Here is a 21077-nt window from a genome sequence, read left to right as displayed (position 1 = left end):
CAATGATAATGTTCCACTAACATATGTTCCATACGCTGAAATTGCTATTTTGATAGTTAGCGGGCACAACCCTTGTTCTAACACCTAATATGTTTTTTATCCTCTAATGAAGGGAGCTGTCAGCTTGGTTGCCGCAGCATTACAGATGTATTGTGACTGGCTGGCACCCTTGCATGTTTGACAGAACCATATGCATTGAAAGGAATAAAGCCAGCTTATTATATTTCACATACAGCTTTAATAAAGCCACTCCGGTGTGTTTTTTTTATATTTATGAGCCGCATTGAATATGAAGTCCTTGGTGTTTGTCGGGCGGAAAGAACGAGCAGTATCTGAAAAAGGTTTCTGAGAGCTGAGCGGCATATAGAGGAGATCTGTGTAAACACAGAATACGCCGATAGCCAGGATGATTTTCAATTTACAATTCTTGGCAAAAAAAAGGTTTATTTTTCTATTTGCAAATGGTAGTAGTTTATATTTTAAAGAGCTATGCTACCAAAAATCAGAAGAGTCGTGTTTTTGAGTGAAGTGGTTTCTAAGACGTTTGTAGGATAATTAAAGGGAATCTATCAGTAGGATTAACCCTCCTAAGCCGTCTATATGGGCATGTACGTCATAGAAAGCTGAATAAAATGATACCTTGATATCTGCGATCTGATGTTTTATTCCAAAGAAATCCATGTTTTTCTTAATATGTAAATGAGCTGTTAAGATCTATGGGCCGGACATAGATCTCCCTAAGAATCTGTATCCATAGGTTATTTTATATGAAATGGGGAGTTATCAATGTGAGACAAGTAGATCAGGAGAGCAGACTGTCAGCCATTACATGTCTCACACTGGTAACACCCCCATTGATTTCTAATAAGTTCTGGAGGCTGATTCTCAGGGAGATCTGTGTTTGGCTCATAGTTCTTAACAGCTCATTGACTCATAAGAAAAATGTGGCTTTCTCCATGATTAAGACCTCAAATTGCAAATATCAAGGTATAATTTTATTCTGCTTCCTATGATCTGCATGTCCATAAACTCAGCTTAGGAGGTTTGATTCTCCTCACAGATTCCCTTTAATATGGCCACCATTATAGTACACACTGGGGTTGGCACCCAACTTTTCTAGACTTCTGAATGTGCAGTTTCTACCTAGTTATGAAGTAATCTATCCATTGGTACTCCATTCTAAAAAAAATTAAGGAAGATCTGCCGCCCACTGGTGTTTCCTGCTTACGACCCCAGTCTACGATTCAGAGCAAGAGTCGATGGAAAATAGCTCACACTTTGGTCAAGTGTTACTTGACCCCTCATAAATTGAAGTTAGGACCATTTTGTTAGAGGAGTAAACTGGATGCAAAATAGTTTTGCTTGATTAGTTAGTTTTTCTTTTTTCAGATGTGTATATTTTGTGGGAATGCAAGCATATTTGCCAACTTTTAAAGCTGATGTTCTGGGCATACAGGTTCAGTTGCAACAAGAAAACTTATGTAGAGCTGATGATGGCGCTCTAATGATTTGACAACTCACCAGGAGATTTCCATTAGTTTCAGGAAGCCTCACAATCATTCCAGGAGAGTTGACAAGTTTGTCTTACAGTAATTACCCATCTGCTACACCATCTCACCCTCTCCTCTCCCCTTCCTCCTGTCTTCCCACCCACCCCCTATAGACTGTGAGCCCTCGTGGACAGGACCCCCTGCCCTACTGTATCAGTGCGCCTCTTTTGATGTTTCATGTTCGTGTCCCTGTCTGCCCCTACACTTGTAAAGCGCCATGGAACCTAATGGCGCTATATAAATATTTAATAATAATAATAATAATAATAATAATTATGATTTGGTGACCTTTAATTGGAATTTTTTTTTCTCTTAATTTGCATCTTTTTTAGCAAAATGATGGTCAGTTTACAGTCATCCAGTTGGTGGGCATGCTCCGAGGAATTGCAGCTGGCATGAAATACCTCTCTGAAATGAATTATGTACATCGGGACCTGGCAGCCAGGAATATCCTTGTGAACAGCAACCTGGTCTGCAAAGTGTCAGACTTTGGACTTTCTCGCTACCTTCAAGATGACACGTCGGATCCAACATACACCAGTTCCTTGGTGAGATACCTTACCACAAAATTTCTCAATAAATAAGTTATTTTAACATACAACATTATTAAAATCTACAAGTCGACATGATAATCAGATTAGGCTTCTCATTTGAACAGGTAATGTGTAATACTTAATTCCTACTGTGGTGGTAGTACGATGGATTTGAACAACACTTGCTGCTGGGTGTCCTCGCAGATTACAGCCGATCACTGGAAGTCCCAACTTATGATTGACTTATTATCATGAGATAGTCTAACAAAACAGTTTTCCCACAGTGATTGGCCTTGTAAAGAACATGGAGATCACTAAATATATATTTTTAATGGCACACCATGCATTCTATGTAATAGCCAGACACTGTTGTGTGGTCATTGACTTAGATTTTATTTTTTGTGGCATTGGTCTGAATGATGAGTATATGTCTTGATCATGCCTTAATGCAATTAGTTGCAGCCACAAAAGTGTCTGTTTAGATCTTTCCCACTAAAATTTTCTGCAGTTTAACTGGAACTTCAGTGGCGCCTGTGCAGTAAGTAAATTAAAAAAAAAAAAAAATGGCATGGGTTCCCTTCTATTTTTGATAACCAGCGCAGGTAAAACTGACAGCTGCGGGCTGCAGCCCCCCAGCAGTCAGCTTTATATTGGCTGGTTATAAAAAATACACACACAGCGTGGGAAACACAGGATGTTTGGGCTGCCGAACCTGAACAGTAACATGGACTTCAGGGAGAAGTCCGTGTTCGAGGTCAGTGCACGGACACTAGGTGTTCGGCATCAACTCCGAACTTTACCGTTCGGGTTCGCCCATCCCTACTTAAGAGTCACTTTACATAAGCATTGAATTTTAAAAAGATAGTTTTCTGCTGGACCTCAAGATCTGTCTACATGTAATGACCGGCGGCACGATACGACCTCTGGTAACCTTTTATCGATCGGCGGTTGTTTGAATGGCTGTCTACATGAGCAGACCAAAGCAAACAATGCGCACTTAGCGATCTACACTAGATCGCTCAGTACACATAGGCTGCCATAGTTCTCAGTAGTGTGAGTCCTGATTACACCGGACGATACAACTCCGAGAATGATGATCTTGTACACTGCTCAAAAGATCAGTTTAGCCTGTTAATGAGCGTTTGTAACAACACTCGTTCACAATTGTGGCAGAGGGGCTTCCTCAGATACCTGGGCCCAGATATGCCTGTTACCTCTGTTACCTATTACGCATGTGCACAAAAAGTTCCTGACCTTGACTTTATTTTTTTTATTCCACTTTTTAGTTGTTTCGGTTTTATATGTGAGTGTATTCTAGCTGCATTATTGGCAGGATCATAAAGAAGAAGTGATCTATACAATCATAAATCAGTTTTGTTGGATATCTGCATTGATGATTTATCTGCTTTTCCAGTAATTGGAAGTAAACTATGAGACATTTTATTTGGACAAATAATAATAAAACCAAAGAGCTGGCGCCTTAGAAATAAATCTTTTGTATATAAAAGAACCCAGCTATCCAAACCTCATCTGACAATGGATAACACCAGATCTCTGCTCCACAAACATCACGGAGGCGGCCTGGTTAACTAAAACTGATTTGTCTCTGAGCTCAGCTCACATCTGGTCAGCATTATATATTCCCCTGTTACTCTTTTCGTTCTCCCCTTCTTTTACTTTTTTGGCATCCTGTAATCCCATCTAAACCCTATCCATAATGCATAGCTCATTTCTCGGAAGTGATGATTGAATAAAGCAGTTTTCAGTTTGTGTTAGTCAGATGCGGAGGAGAATTCATTGCTCAGTAGATATGGTGAGGGCCTGAATGAGATGTCTTTATCACACTAGATTAAATGCATTTCCTCAAGTCAAGCTTTTCTCTGCCCTTGGAATAAGCAGCAATATTAATAAAGTTGCTTCTGAGAGCTGCCACCTCACCTCTTGTGGCATCTAATGTACAATTCGTCATTGTGGTCTGTTGTGTCCTTTCTTGTGGACCTTTATTGTAACTTATCACTATTCCAAGTAATATTAGAAAAGACTAACCCATAAAACACAATTTTAGATGTTTTTGTACACAATTCACTGTACACAACTGTTAAAGTTCTAAGCCATACATCTCAGACTCTGGCTCGTGGGCAAAATCTGGCCCACAGGGTAGTTTTATTTGGCCTGCGACACCAGAACCACCACCCCTATGTGGCACCATTATTCTGTATAGAGGACTATGTGGGGGCCATTATACTGTATGGAGGACTATGTGGGGCCCATTATTCTGTAAAGAGTACTATGTGGGGCCATTATTCTGTATGAAGGACTATGTGGGGCCCATTATTCTGTAAAGAGGACTATGTGGGGCCATTATACTGTATGGAGGACTATGTGGGGCCCATTATACTGTATGAAGGACTATGTGGGGTCCATTATACTGTATAGAGGACTATGTGGGGGCCATTATACTGTATGGAGGACTATGTGGGGCCCATTATACTGTATGAAGGACTATGTGGGGTCATTATTCTGTATGGAGGACTATGTGGGGCCCATTATTCTGTATAGAGGACTATGTGGGGGCCATTATACTGTATGGAGGACTATGTAGGGCCCATTATACTGTATGAAGGACTATATGGGGCCATTATTCTGTATGGAGGACTGTGTGGGGCCCATTATACTGTATGAAGGACTATGTGGGGCCCATTATTCTGTATAGAGGACTATGTGGGGGCCATTATACTGTATGAAGGACTATGTGGGGCCCATTATACTGTATGAAGGACTATGTGGGGCCCATTATTCTGTATAGAGGACTATGTGGGGGCCATTATACTGTATGAATGACTATGTGGGGCCCATTATTCTGTATGGAGGACTATGTGGGGCCATTATACTGTATGGAGGACTATACGGGGCCATTATACTGTATAGAGGACTATGTGGGGGCCATTATACTGTATGGAGGACTATGTGGGGCCCATAATACTGTATGGAGGACTGTGTGGGGCCCATTATTCTGTATGGAGGACTATGTGGTGCCCATTATTCTGTATGGAGGACTATGTGGGGCCCAATATATTGTATGTAGGACTATGTGGGGCCCATGATACTGTATGGAAGACTATGTGGGGCCCATAATACTGTATGGATGACTGTGTGGGGCCCATTATTCTGTATGGAGGACTATGTGGGGCCCATTATTCTGTATGGAGGACTATGTGGGGCCCATTATTCTGTATGGAGGACTATGTGGGGCCCATTATTCTGTATGGAGGACTATGTGGGGCCCAATATATTGTATGTAGGACTATGTGGGGCCCATGATACTGTATGGAGGGCTATGTGGTGCCCATTATTCTGTATGGAGGACTATGTGGGGCCCATTATACTGTATAGAGGACTATGTGGGGACCATTATACTGTATGGTGGACTATATGGGGCCCATAATACTGTATGAAGGACTGCGTGGGGCCCATTATTCTGTATGGAGGACTATGTGGGGCCCATTATTCTGTATGGAGAACTATGTGGGGCCCATTATTCTGTACGGAGGACTATGTGGGGCCCAATATACTGTATGTAGGACTATGTGGGGCCATGATACTGTATGGAGGGCTATGTGGGGCCCATTATACTGTATGAAGGACTATGTGGGGCCATTATTCTGTATGGAGGACTGTGTGGGGCCCATTATACTGTATGAAGGACTATGTGGGGCCCATTATTCTGTATAGAGGACTATGTGGGGGCCATTATACTGTATGGAGGACTATGTGGGGCCCATTATACTGTATGAAGGACTATGTGGGGCCCATTATTCTGTATAGAGGACTATGTGGGGGCCATTATACTGTATGGATGACTATGTGGGGCCCATTATTCTGTATGGAGGACTATGTGGGCCATTTTACTGTATGGAGGACTATACGGGGCCATTATACTGTATAGAGGACTATGTGGGGGCCATTATACTGTATGGAGGACTATGTGGGGCCCATAATACTGTATGGAGGACTGTGTGGGGCCCATTATTCTGTATGGAGGACTATGTGGGGCCCAATATATTGTATGTAGGACTATGTTGGGCCCATGATACTGTATGGAGGACTATGTGGGGCCCATAATACTGTATGGAGGACTGTGTGGGGCCCATTATTCTGTATGGAGGACTATGTGGTGCCCATTATTCTGTATGGAGGACTATGTGGGCCCATGATACTGTATGGAGGGCTATGTGGGGCCCATTATTCTGTACGGAGGACTATGTGGGGCCCAATATACTGTATGTAGGACTATGTGGGGCCATGATACTGTATGGAGGACTATGTGGGGCCCATTATTCTGTATGGAGGACTATGTGGAGCCCATTATTCTGTATGGAGGACTATGTGGGGCCCATTATTCTGTATGGAGGACTATGTGGGGCCCAATATATTGTATGTAGAACTATGTGGGGCCCATGATACTGTATGGAGGGCTATGTGGTGCCCATTATTCTGTATGGAGGACTATGTGGGGCCCATTATACTGTATAGAGGACTATGTGGGGACCATTATACTGTATGGTGGACTATATGGGGCCCATAATACTGTATGGAGGACTGTGTGGGGCCAATTATTCTGTATGGAGGACTATGTGGTGCCCATTATTCTGTATGGAGGACTATGTGGGGCCCAATATACTGTATGTAGGACTATGTGGGGCCATGATACATTATGGAGGGCTATGTGGGGCCCATTATTGTGTATTCTGTACGGAGGGCTATGTGGGGCCCAATATACTGTATGTAGGACTATGTGGGGCCATGATACTGTATGAAGGGCTATGTGGGGCCCATTATTGTGTATGGAGGACTATGTGGGGCCCAATATATTGTATGTAGGACTATATGGGGCCCATGATACTGTATGGAGGGCTATGTGGGGCCCATTATTCTGTATGGAGGACTATGTGGGGCCCATTATACTGTATGGAAGACTATGTGGGGCCCATAATCCTGTATGGTGGACTATATGGGGCCCATTATTCTGTATGGAGGACTATGTGGGGCCCATTATACTGTATGGAAGACTATGTTGTGCCCACAATACTGTATGGAGGACTATGTGAGGCTCATTATTCAGTATAGAGGACTATGTGGGGCCTATTATTCTTTATGGAGGACGTTGTGGGACCCATTATACTGTACTCTGGTTGGCCGGGGACTTTGTCCAAGTTTTTCATTTTGGCCCTTTGTGTGTTTGAGTTTGACATCCCTGTTCTAAGCATTCCATTTTGGTTAGTTGTACATAAAGTCCCATATATAAAAATTCACATGTAGTCCCGGTTACCTTTTTGGAAGAGTATAATATTATGGACACTGGAGTGGATTTCAAAAGATGGGATTTTGTTCACATTTCCACTTTTGGAAGGCATTTTTCCTTAAATTGGGGCGCTATTCTTCCGCCTCACTGGGATTTTACCTTCCTCTGGATTAACACAATAGGATTATAAGCTGGACATGATGGACATGTGCCATTTCAATATTACTATGTAACTCTATTTTTTTTTAATTTTTGCATTTAAAATGTACTTTTTATCCAAGGTCTTGTACAGTTCCATGTACTACAATGATCTAATCTATTGGAAACTCACGGTTCTTAATATTTTCCATACTGAGCTTCCTTGCTCATGATGCAAGAAAAATATAGTGACTAAGTGATATGAAGGAGTTGGACAGTAGAGTTGGGTTTGGGGTGGTTTAGGTCAGTGGTCTTCAACCTGCAGCTCTCTAGCTGTTGGGAAACTACTAGTCTTAGTTTGTTCTGAGAGATTAGTTAAAGACCTACAGTTTGGAGACAACTGGTCCAACGAGTTAATTGCAATTAAAGGGAATCTGTCATCAGGTTTTGCAATGTAATCTGACAGCAGCGTGATACAGTGGCTGAGACCCTGATTCCAGCGATATGTCTCCTAGTTTACCAAGTGCAGCAGTCATGATAGAATCACAGTTTTCTCTGCTACAGATTTAGCAGAGCTCTGAATGTAGAGTTCTGCATAACCCCGCCCCCACCACTGATTGGCAGTTTTCTGTGTATATTGACATAAAGCTGCTAATCAGTGGTGGGGGCGTGATTGGACAAGGAGGCAGTTTATCCTTAAGTGATAATCTCTTGCTGATAAAACACTAATTTTATTGAAACAGCATAACACAGCCCATAACACATCACTGGAATCAGGGTCTCTGCTCCTACATCATTCTGCTCCCACATTACATAGGAAAGCCTGTGGACAGATTCTCTTTAAGAGTTTGAGGACAGCAGAAAAGTAATCCTTTTGGGCACATTGGGGTTGCTATTTATTTCTCTTATCTCTGGAAATGAATCCCCCCCCCGTCATGTGCATTGACATTTGGTGCAGCTGGATGTACATGTGGCGCCCCGAGGGCTCGGTTGCCACAGGGGTATTGCACCTCATCCAGAGGTGTGATATTCCACTCCCAGGTAAGGATGGAGTATGGACCAGGGCTCAGTTAGCTGCACACACACACACACACCCCATTTCCGGGGGACAGCTCGATGGTGCTCCCAGCTGCCGGCACAACTGACCATGTCCCTGGCTGGAGTGGGGAATGGGGAAGAGAACCCAGTGGTGTAGGAGCAGAAAGGGGGCGGTTTCTGGAGCACAGGAAGGAGCTCATTGGGTGCAGGTCACCTGAGATCAGACACTGGGAAGCAGATAAAAGGAGGGGAGCCATCTTAAGTGAGAGAGTACTTCAGTCAGAGCAGAAGGGAGAGAGCGCTGACAGGGAGCAGCGGCTCAGGCTGAGCTCGGCTTCACGAGGCAGGCCTAGAGAAAAGGCCGGGGCCGGAGAGGAGAAGGAGAAGGAAGGAAGGAGAAGAGACAGAGGAGTGGAAGGGCTCCAGAAACAAGAAGGCAGCAGGGACCCTAAGAGTGCAGAACGGTCAGCAACCGTTGCATACCCCATTATACCGGGTGAAAGGGTCAGGCTGTGGAAAGATACCGGATCCCTAAGTTGGTGGAGGCGAATCTACCCTCAGCCAAGAACCGGAGGTTGTGACCATTTATTGGTGCGACCCCCCGCTAAACCTGCTAGGCAGGCACCATATAGGATAGCGGGAAGTGAAGGCCAACGCTTACCCGACACAGTCCGCGGTAGCCGGACAGAAGTCAGGACACTGGTGGGGCACGAGAGGCCAGAGAAAGGACAGAAGGGGGTCCTGTGCCATACTCCTGAATTGCCTGGGGGTTGACCGAGCTCCTCACCTGGTGGACGCAGCACGGCTCGGGCAGTCCTTGCTGACAGAAGTGACTTTGATAACAACTGTGAGTAAAAGACCCTGGACTGCATCATTGGACTCTGTGTGATTTCTGCTGCGCCGGCACCATCACCCCCAGCATCCACTTACACTGCCCTGAGGCTACACTCTTCCCGTGGGGAGTTATCCTACCCCTGTGCTGCACCCCAACACCAGCCTCAGCGGTCTGCCTCGCAGCGGCGGTTATCTCTGACCGCAATCCACGGGTGGCGTAGTCGGATATTCACAAATCTATAAATAGACTGCCACAACATTGGTCTGACCACCCTGAGCCACGGGACCGGGTTTCCACTACTACCCCCATCAGAACCGTACACCAGAAGGCCTCGTTCCGGGTACCCCACGGCCCAGGGGGCGAGTCATACATATGTATTCAGTACGTGGCCTACAAATATTAGCCTGTATTTTACAGTGTATCAGTACTATATGTGGGACAGTTTTAACAGAACTTGTAGTTCATCTCAACCTCTGTGTCTACATAGAGAATGACTAAAATAGCAATATATGTAAATGAGTTGTATGTTTTGTTTCAGGGTGGAAAGATCCCTGTGAGATGGACAGCACCAGAAGCCATCGCCTACCGCAAGTTCACATCGGCCAGTGATGTTTGGAGTTATGGCATTGTCATGTGGGAGGTGATGTCATTTGGAGAAAGGCCATACTGGGACATGTCCAACCAGGATGTAAGTTATTACTCACATGGGATATATGAACAACTTATCGCCCTCGTGAGCTGGGATATATATAATATGACCAGTCATCATGGCACTTGCCATTATTAGTAACCAAAGAACTGATAGGGACTTTGTATAAGCAACGAAATATCACACCGGGACATTGGCATGATATAAAATGCACTGGAGAAAAACGTACACTTTTAACAATTTTTACATTTTTACAAAAACCCACAATGCAGCAAGATATCATGATTCAGAAAACTGTAACTCAACACGTACAATGGTTCATGCAGTTTTTAAGGGTGAAGTTAGTTTTCTGCTTGAAGATATTTTTCTACAACTGGGTATTAATGTATTGTATGCATTGCGCTTAGGAGGGGCAACACCCTGGAACTGGCTTTTATCCTAAGTCATGTGGCAAGGCTCGTTAAAGTGTTGATATTGACTTTTAGGATTGCTACTTCCAATAGGTGGCGCTAGAGTCCAAGTCCTCTTCATTTCTGAAGAGGCAAATAGAATATTCAATTTTCCAATAGCCTATAAGTCTCCTTACACAGGCATGTCAGGCATGTAACACTCCACAAGGAGAAAACTTACACCTTTGACCCCTGTGTTAGATTTAAATAGTACATCCAGGAATTTAAGGTGTACCTGTCTTTTCACACAAAACCTGTAAAAATCATGGTTTTACCACTCTCACCCATTCAAAAGTTAAAACTGTTTTTGGTGCACGTATCAGTCGGGGAAATGCCCTGAACTTCAGGCTATGTCTTGTCATTCTTTTCCAGAGTGGTCAGTTCCACTTCAACAGCATTCCGCTAGCACTATAGGTGCTGCATCTTCATTTCCCTAGCTTACCAGCATGCATTGCTGCCATCGTCCAGTGTCTTGCCTGTCCGGAACTGAAAATCCACCTTTGTATTATGCCTTTTTGAAGTTTGACAGACAGGAGAGCAGGAACAGAAAGAAAAAGACACATCTCCACTTCCTTTAGAGAGATAAAGACCCCCTCAATTCCTGTTAAGAGACAAAGTCCTGCCCAAACTTCTTGTACAGAGACAAATACCTGCCCCCACTTTCTGTACAGACAAAGACCTGCTCCACTTCCTGTACAGAGACAAAGGCCTTCCCCACTTCCTATACAAAGACAAAGTTCTGCACCCACTTCCTGTAGGAAGAAAAAGACCCCCTTCTCTTCCTATTGAGACAAAGCCCCCCCCCCCATTATCTGTAAGCCTTCTCTGCCTCTCTGCTGCTACAGACGGATTACACTTGACAGCAGGCAGTAGATGAAAAGTCAGACAAAAGGAAGACACCTAGTAGCTGACACTTTGAAACTCTTTTTGAAGGCTAGCATGATATACATTTTAAATGAAGAAATGTACCACATTATTAGATCAAATCAAGGTGTCTGAAAGAACAAAGACAATTTAAGGTGCAACTTATTTAAGCACAAAACCACACGCACCCTAATTCCAAGATATGAGATAAAAGTTTCTCTCAAAATTGATAATATTACGTGCTACAATTGTGTGTTTTTATGTAAGAATTTTGCACTTATGAGCGATATCTTCTTGTTACCTACTAGCAGCATGCCCTCTGGCACACACACGCATCTTTTGACATAAAATCTCACTTCAAGTCATGTACCTCATGTATAGATGAGAATGATGGGACATCAGACCTGTTTCCATTTATTCAGTATCTTCAATTCGAAGTACATACATATTTGATCATATACATTATGGTTCCTATCAAGCTCCTGTCTGATGCTCATATACATCTGTGCGGACCTGCTCTACTCTCACGATTCATAAACCAGGCTAGCTCCCAATTACATACATCTACTCATCACATCCACTACATCCTTCCCCGCTTATACATATCTGCGGCCCACCAGGAGTGACTCACAGGTGTCTGCTGGTGGTTTACGTAGAGTTGATATCATACGGTTGAGGTGGAGCAGAGGAGTTGTTCTTCCCTTGTGCTATGTTCATATTACAAAAAAAAAATCAAAGTCTGAGAGAGAAAGGAGGGAGGGATGACCGGTGGGTGAACACGGAAACTACTGCTGTGTCAGATGGATCAGGCTGGAAAAGAAGAAAAGAATCCACATAAAGCAAGAAAATTGGAAAGTGCAGCCAGTGCGCTGGGAAGTAATTGGACTTGAAGAAGCTTTGAACATATGTCAGGCTGGTGGAGATGCTTCGCTCTTACTGTAATGTAGTGAGCGACGGATATAATGAAGGGGAGAGCAGAACAATGCTCTGAACAGTATGCGGCTGTGATTAACCTTCTGTAGCCTTGGCTGTGTCACTGCCCTCACTCCCGGAGTCACTGTAGTTACACAAGAGGGGATTGCCGGGTAGTAATTAATACAAGTCTACTTGGATGTATTGAACTATAGCAATATTCAATGGTGGGATTAGTACAATTGGGGTATAATGTCAAGGGACGCAATTCCACCGCCTCCAATTGTCAGGACAAGTACGCAATTGACTAAGAAGTGATGGATGAGGCAGTGGCTGTTTTCCCTACTAGGCTAGTTATTGGGGAACTGTGAGTGTATGGTATATATACCTCTCATTCCAATGCATGGAATAAATATATACTAAATATATATAACCCAAACACGATCACTGCCAACTCCATAATAACAAAAGGACCTAGAGGCCACCACCAATTGTTTATACAGGCCGATTGGATACCCGCTGAGATAGCACATTCCTTTAGGGGTGCGGTTTAAAGAGCAAGAGGAACAGAACTAGTAAATTTTATATATCCAATCTGGAAAAGTAGGCAGCGTTTATAAAAAATATACAAAGATTTTACAAAATGGGAACTAAACAATACAGTATATACATTCACATTACATAAATGGGATAACAAAAAAAAAGTACTAAACCTGTGTCATGGAAATGGCTCAGAGCTTAGCGGAGAGAAGCACTCTTTAGAGCAACTCCTTAGAGCAACTTACAGAACCACAGAACACTGTGTCTTCCAGAACTGATAAATGACAAAAGCCCAAACTCTGATTTTTATTAGATCAAGGTTACGCCCACATACATCCCCCTGGTGAGCTCATATGGGGTCCTGGTCGTGGGATGTACTAGGTCTTTAGAAGATTATGATTTCCTCAACTTTCAGTATAATTTTGCCTCTGGAAGTCCCAGGCGGCAATTATTGTTGTCATGTTACCTATCATGATGTGACCTTTCTATAGAGATGAAATAAATGGATAGCATCATCCATCTTACCAATATCAAGTTGGAGGTATTGGGCCGGCCTTACGGTGATGTGAATGAATGTGTTACGTTAGCCACTTCACCACAACGCCAAAAATATATCTCCCACAAATATCGAATCTATGCAAACCCCAATATTCATCACTGACCATTGGCTCCTTAGTATCTGAGATAATTCCTTTGAACAAAGGAAGCCCCTGCCTTGGGAGTTGTACTAGTATATAAATCCTAGACTTGGTGGCTGTCTCTAAGTAGATTCCCTGTTGTAATTACCTATTCACGGCAGGAGGTTCTATTTCAATGGAAGTTGAAGTGTCAGCTCTTTCTCACTTCTCCTGTTATAAATAATCCTATATGTTCAGTGAGTGTGGATTTGACAAGTTCATGGACCTTTGGAAAGGTCCACATCAAGGGCTGAGTGCCTTACTATACAGTCGAGCTTTGACTCCAAACACAATAGAGTTGAATTTGAAAATAACATATCAACGAAAGAATAATTGATAAATTTGGCTCTGAATTATGTAAGAAATTGGAGTTCTTCAGCATATTGAAGATTATTTTGGCTTTGTTAGAACTGGGGGAAATAAGCAAGATCTGTTTTTTGTTATATGGTTGTTGGTTTAGTCATTGATTCTTCGATCCTTTTACAGTTTTACGGTCGTTTGGTTTTCAATCATTTTTAACTTGAAGTTAAGCCATCTACATTGTAAGTTGCTTCCTCACCACTTTTCCCTCCCTGCACAGGTCATCAATGCCATCGAGCAGGATTACCGCTTGCCTCCCCCCATGGACTGTCCAGCTGCCTTGCACCAGCTCATGCTGGACTGCTGGCAGAAGGATCGAAACAGCCGGCCACGCTTTGGGGAGATTGTCAATACTCTGGACAAGATGATCCGGAACCCCGCCAGCCTCAAGACAGTGGCCACCATCCCTGCTGTGTGAGTCTGGCTGCAGGAATGATATATTCTATAGCTGCAGATGCAATGGGATTTGCTGATGAGAAGCATTTTGTTTTTAATGGGAGCTGAAGTGTGACATTTTATGCAATTGAGGTTGTCATGGGATAGCGGCAAAGGCTTAAATAAAACCCATGCCAGCGTTCCAGCTTCCATCATCATGGTTTCTTTCTGCATGGGTTTAGCTTTATATTCATCTATTTTACAAAATGCATATGGTTGAGGACTATTGCTATTGTGTTACATATTCATATCGCTTTATGGTAATTTAAGCAGCCTCATGTTCTGCTCATGCCTTCCTCTGTTTTCTAGGCCTTCCCAGCCGCTGCTCGACCGCTCCATCCCCGACTTTACAGCCTTTACCTCAGTAGACGACTGGCTAAGTGCTATCAAGATGGGACAATACAGAGACAACTTCCTGACTTCTGGTTTTACCTCCCTGCAGCTTGTTGCCCAGATGACCCCAGAGTAAGTGTGTGTAGGGTGAGGACGAGGTTGGAGGACGAGGCAGATTCCAGTGATCTGACGCAATGTTTTAGAAGTGTTTATTAAAACATAGTAATAGCTCATTCATTACATTTTTGAGGATTGTTAAAACCGTTCAGATACATTTCAATGGTTTCAATTCACATTACGTTTTTTATGCACACATTATAACGCGCATTCCATTTTTTTATGCAGCATGTTCCAACATATCGTATTGGTACCATTTTTATTGTATAGAAATCAACGGCCTGTTTTGTAAAAATGCATGGTCAGTTTTTGCATAGCTCACATTTCTTAAGTTTTTTTTGTCATCCTTATTATAGAAAGATTACAAAACTGGATCTAAGATGTGGATGAAAAGCAGACGGCTTATAACAAAAATATAGAACAAAAACAAAATATATTGTAAAGAAACTGACCAGAATGAGCATCTGTATTTGAAACATATTTCCAAGCCCAAATATGAAAAAAGCTGATGTATTTGTTATAGGGAATATGTCAGCAGGTTTTTCTATGTAATCTGAGAACAGCATAATGTTGGAGCAGAGACCCTGATTCCATCAATGTGTCACTTACTGGGTTCTGTTTTGCTGTTATACAATCAGCAGGAGATTATCACTACAGGACTACTAGCCTAGTTCCTCCTAGTCCAGCCACACCCCCAAGACTGATTAGCCATGACGATAGTCATGTAGATGGCTCTGCTATCTTCATTAATGCTGTAGATTTTTGATAGAAGACAAAGATACACACTTGGCCTGCTGTTCAATTCATCTCCCTGGAAGAAGGGTTACGATGATGAGTAGCTGGGATGGGATGGGACGCACAGCAGTCTACAAGTTATGTAAACTGTGGATAGGCAATAATTTATGTACAAGTGAATACCCAATTAAAGGGGATCTCTTACTAGGTTTCACATTTTTAATAGATCACTTAGACCTGATGAGGCTGGTGTATTTTCTTTTAAATTTTGTGTTAGAATGGCTCTATAATCTTGATCTGTGAATGAACATTTTATTAGTCCAGCTATAGAATGAAATAGCTCATGAGTCCATTGTATTCAGTTTTCACCCACCCACCCAGCCTGACTGATATCTGCAGTTTGTACTGAACAATGTGAGATTTCAGTAGGGAGGAGGGGCACTGGGGAGCTGTCAGTCAGGAGGATTGTACAGCCATTCTGAAATGGATTTTCAAAGTGAATACAATATTCTTATCAGGTCTAAGAGATCTATTTAGTAATGGATGATAATTTGCTTGAAAGAACAAATAACTAACTTGGAAATGATCGTGCAATACATTGTCTCACCATTGTATGTATGCTTGGGTTATCTACACAATTATGAGAAGTCATCAGTTCCTAGTATATCACATGAATCATTTGTACAAGCTGTCTAGAAATGTTTCTCTTTTTTTTTTCAGGGACCTCCTGAGGATAGGAATAACACTAGCTGGACACCAGAAAAAAATCCTGAACTGTACTCAATCCATGAGGGTCCAAATGAGCCAGTCCCCCACCTCAGTAGCATGAGACTCTGGGATGGGTGAGAGAGTCCTTGAGGGTGGGGAGGGAAAGAGAATTGATTGGAGATAGGAAGCATTTGGGCAGTGGGGAAAGACGAATTTGGCAATTCAGAAGGTAACACTTCATCGTCGATGGTGGACTGTCCATCAGCACTGTAAGACCAATGCTCTAATTGTCTCGTAAATAGAAGCGCTGATGATATTTAAAAGCAGGTAACATATCAGTCACTGGTTGCAGAAGACTGGTATGTAATATTCTTGGGACCTTGTGTAGGAAAGTCTAAACTGTGAACATCAAAGGTACTGGATATTTGGAAATAAAGGTGCTTTATTATACCATATTACAAATTACGAAGAGACTGAAGATGCCACATTGAGCCTGCTTCACCCATGAATGGATGCCCCCCACATCCCCTCATATTGACACTGCTGCTGCATCAGGGAGGGAGCACACTTCCATCTTCTCTCTTTATTGTTTTGATTGTCTTCATATTGAAGATGAAGTCGTATGGAAGAACTAACATTTTTTTTTTCTTCTTTTGCTTGCATTTTTTTGGCAAAGAAAAATAAAAATAGAAAAAACGTAAAAAAAAAAAAAAATAAGATTCAGGAAGAAAAACCTGACAATGCGTCTACCTTTGTGTCCTATATGTCAAAGAAATACGAATAAATTAAAAACACAGAACACAGAGCTGTGGATTCAATGTTTGTATATAGAAAGCAAAAGGGAACGAAACCTAAAAACACAGAGGACTTTGTTGCGTTCTATTCTTTATGGAAATGAATCGGGATAATAACAGACTTTGTCTTGGAAGCTCAGCACAGCAAAGATCCAGCTCACAGATGGGGACAATGAGGACATCTGCAGTGCTTGGTGCACCATGGATTTTGGAGTAACATGGTACAAATGTCACTGGGCTCATGTGATTTTTTTTACCCTAGGACAAACTTATTGTCTGTGTAGAAATATTTAATTCTGAACACGGCAACGACATCTTCTAGTTTGAGAGGTCAGTACTGGGCTTTGTTGTATGTTCTGTTGTACAGTATTAAAATTGATTTATCAACTCAACATCTAGTCTGAGTAGCAATTATACTGGGGCACTTTACTTATTGACTTTTGCTTACCCTTGAAAACTTCCCTTGTGGAGATAGGATCTTGAATACTTCTAGAGGAGCCCTACTCTTCCTTATCTACTGTAGCTAACATCTCATTGACAATGAAGCCCTCCACACTGAATTTGGTGAAATTTGGACTTCAGTCTTTAAAAAAGATCAGTCTCCTGAAGCAATGTCAAAAATACCTCTGTTTATTTCTACATTATGGATCAGCTATGCCTGTAGGTACTACTTGTATTGTTAATGAACAAGTACATAGTGAACAAATCTGCCCCAAAACGTCATTTTGTTTTCTCCAAACTTTGGGAGAATGCGCCCTACTTATATCTGGTTTCCATTACTGATACTAAAAAATTTCCATAAGCTTCTGTTTCACTCAATTCGATTTTGAATACCAATCATGATACAATTTAGAAGTATACTTAAAGGGGTTGAAAAGAGAATGAAAATTACTTTTCAAAGGAATTTGACTATTTTAATATAAAATAAAATAAAAGAAGTGGTCCTGCAGTTTTGAGCTGATGTTGATTGGTCTTATCTTCCTTGTCTTGGAAATGGAAGGAAACGCCCTGTCTGCCAATCACTGAGGCTGAGGCAGGGTCACTGCTGTTACTGCCAGTGATTGGCTGCTACCAGTATTTGGCTATTACTGCCATTTATTGGCGGAGTTGTCATTTCCCGTTATAAAGAGCAGGAAATAAAAACCAGGCGCGATCTGGTAAGTATCAGAGCAGGAGCTGCGGGGGATTGATGAGCTTGAGTATTCTTTTATTTATTTAAACCAATCTGAGCACTTTAAAAATACATTTTGGTTCAAAGAACTTCAGCAGCAGTTTTTCTTTGTCCACAAACAACACCATTCTTGCCTAACGAACACGTCTGGTATTTAAAGCTTAGCTCTCTTTACTTATGTCAGTGACCTGTAATACCAGGCATTGATGATAGAGTGTCTCATGGCAAGTCGCATGTAGGAGGCATGGTCTATTGATAAAAAAGATCGATAGTTTACTCAATGAACAAATAAGAGACTACACTGACCTTGCCCCTGGATTGTGCAAAGAAGGCCTGCCCCTGAAATGTGGCATACGGGCTAGGGGGGGTGCAGCCTTTAATTATTGAAAAAGAAGCCACTGCTTGTTTCATGGGCACTCAGTAGGATTCATATTTTGACATTTTTAAAAAATTATTTTCCGTTACTTTCTAGTCCAGCACCGCTCCTTTGGTTTACATGATGTCATGATGTGTTGTTGTTAATAGGTACATCTCAAAAGTGCAGTGGTTACTGATGGGCCACCATAGTCATGCACTGTGGCTAATGATGGGCTATCATAGTCATGCACTAGGGTCAATGATGGGCCATCATAATCATGCACTGTGCTCCATGATGGGCCACCATAGTCATGCACTGTGGCCCATGATGGGGCAACATAATCATGCACTGTGGTCCATGATGGGGCACCATAGTCATGCATTGTGGTCCTTAATGGGGCATCATATTCAAGCACTGTGGTCCATGATGGGCTATCATAGTCATGCACTGAAGTCAATGATTGGCTACTGCAGTCATGCACTGTGATCCATGATGGGCCACCATAATCATGCACTGTGGTCAGTAATGGGCCATCGTAGTCATGCACTGAGCTCAGTAATTGCCTACCGCAGTCATGCACTGTGGTCGATGATGAGCCACAGTAATCATGCACTGTGGTCAATGATGGACCACCATTATCTAGCACTTTTCATAAAAAGCTCACTGTGGCAGCCAATAATTGACCACTGCTCTCTCGGGAGGTATCTGCCCTTAGTACCACATGTAATTACATAAACTGAACAAACAGAGGCCTCACCGAAACCTTATATAGTATCATCACTATACCATAGTCTCTGATGTGTTCGAAAACTGACGGAAAAATGAATATATTTCAGTATTGACTCTTCTAGTCACACATTACAGCATATTATACCATACTGTATGTGTTAATTATTGTAATTACTCCACACCATATCAGTATGCTTCTCATCAGATCACCAAATCTATAAACTAGAATGTAAAAGGGTTGTCCACTTTATCTTTATTCAGAAATTTTGTTGGGGGACATGATTGTGGCACTTCCTAATATAATAAACAATATGACAGGTTCTCCTCTCGTAATTGTTAGTACAACCTTCCTCACAGATGGCACAGCTCTCATGTTCTCAAATTGGTTGCTGGTGGAGGAGCTTGTGACCAGACAGCTTTCCCATGTGCAGATTAAACCTCAGAAGTGAATCTGCTCTGCAATGACACAATTTCTAGATCATCCTTCTCACCAGCTTTGGGATTTGACCACTTGAGGATCCCAGGATTACAGTATGTCCCAATTTCTTGGTCCTTGCTGCAGTGTAAACTCTCTTAAGCGCTTTACAGCCAATTAGCGCACCCATTCAGCGTTGCAGGAAAAAAAAAACAAGATCGCATAAGCTGCCTCCATGTGCCCGACGAGAAAGCTAATCACCTTGCTGCAATTCCATTCTCCAGCTCTGTATTCCTCCTTGTATAATTCGTCTTCTTGGTTTTGAAAATGCCATCATTCATTTCCTAATGTGAACTCTCCAAGGGCCATCGTCAGCCGTGTTTGTATGTGTGCCATGTCTGGATGGTAAAGCGCCGCCAGATAGATTTACCTATTAAGGAATAATGAAATAACCCCAAATTCCCTTAATTTTACTGCCTTTTCCGACTCTTTTTTTACGACATGAGAAGGTTTTAACCCATCTGGTAATGGCTGTAGATATTTCCTATTGTATATTCCATATTGTGATTCTAAAGTAGACGGGCTCCAATTAGGAGTCTAGCGCGGAGCTCTGAGCGTGGCCATGCTGCATTATCGGAATATAAATAAGGTGACACTTGCTATCTCTCAGTACTTACTAATCGGGCCCCTCGCTCTTCTCCAACGTTGCATTTCTCCATCTCCTCTTTATTATTCGTCCTCGCTTTTTATGCCAATAATTCTGTCTCTTTCATTGTCACTATCAAGTACAAGATGCTTTTCAATTGTCACTTTCATCACGGCATTTCTATAGCAACAGTAAAATCCCAGCTTAGTATTCTGTTTTATATATTTTATTATTTCTTTTTTTTGTTGTTGTCGTGTTCTGGATTTGCTCTGAGACTTCTGACAGCTCATACTTCAAATTCCCAGTCTCGGCAAACAAACAGCTGGGGTAAAGCGTGCGGGGCAGGTAAACGGCGAGCCGGAGATTACCAAATGCGGGTCACAAAAGAACATTCGGAAAACGATCTTGTTTTCATGTCGCCTTTTTGGACATATGGACATTTTAAATCAGTTTGGTTCATATATTTATTCTATAGTTCAGAGCATACAATAATAAATCCTCTGCCATTTCAATGCATGCCAAAGAATGTTTAATTTTTCTTTTTCATTTTTACAGTACTTTGCAATCTTTAGATTCTTAATTCTTTTACGCTTAATCCTGTTTTGTATGATTTTGTGGCTATTGAATGAAACAGGACAAGAATTAGACTGTATGTAGAGAGACATTGCAAATTAAGGGGAACCAGCTCAATCTTTCAGGCCATGTTTTCTTGCTACGGCTGAAGTCATGTCCACATGTGGTGGCCAAATGGCTGCACAATATCGAAGATAATAATAATATACCTGTACA

At 42.2% G+C, this 21077-nt stretch overlaps 1 protein-coding gene across 3 annotated transcripts in view; it reads left to right on the top strand.

Annotated features, from left to right (window-relative positions):
- EPHB1 (EPH receptor B1) overlaps window positions 1-16908 on the top strand; it is a 435557-nt gene extending 418649 nt beyond the window's left edge. For all 3 annotated transcript variants that reach the window (XM_073674309.1, XM_073674308.1, XM_073674307.1), the window contains exons 12-16: window positions 1883-2098; window positions 9935-10084; window positions 14068-14261; window positions 14592-14747; window positions 16188-16908. In XM_073674309.1, coding sequence (XP_073530410.1) covers window positions 1883-2098; window positions 9935-10084; window positions 14068-14261; window positions 14592-14747; window positions 16188-16296 — 825 coding nt within the window. In that variant the 3' untranslated portion in view covers window positions 16297-16908. The remainder of the gene's footprint in view (window positions 1-1882; window positions 2099-9934; window positions 10085-14067; window positions 14262-14591; window positions 14748-16187) is intronic.
- Window positions 16909-21077: the final 4169 nt, after the last annotated feature.

Source organism: Phyllobates terribilis, unplaced genomic scaffold (genome assembly GCF_046119375.1).
Source record: "Phyllobates terribilis strain yellow unplaced genomic scaffold, ASM4611937v1 Scaffold_3__8_contigs__length_932513732, whole genome shotgun sequence".
NCBI classification, from domain to species: domain Eukaryota; kingdom Metazoa; phylum Chordata; class Amphibia; order Anura; family Dendrobatidae; genus Phyllobates; species Phyllobates terribilis.
Note: the sequence above shows the minus strand (reverse complement) of the source record. Positions and strands in the feature narration are given on the sequence as shown.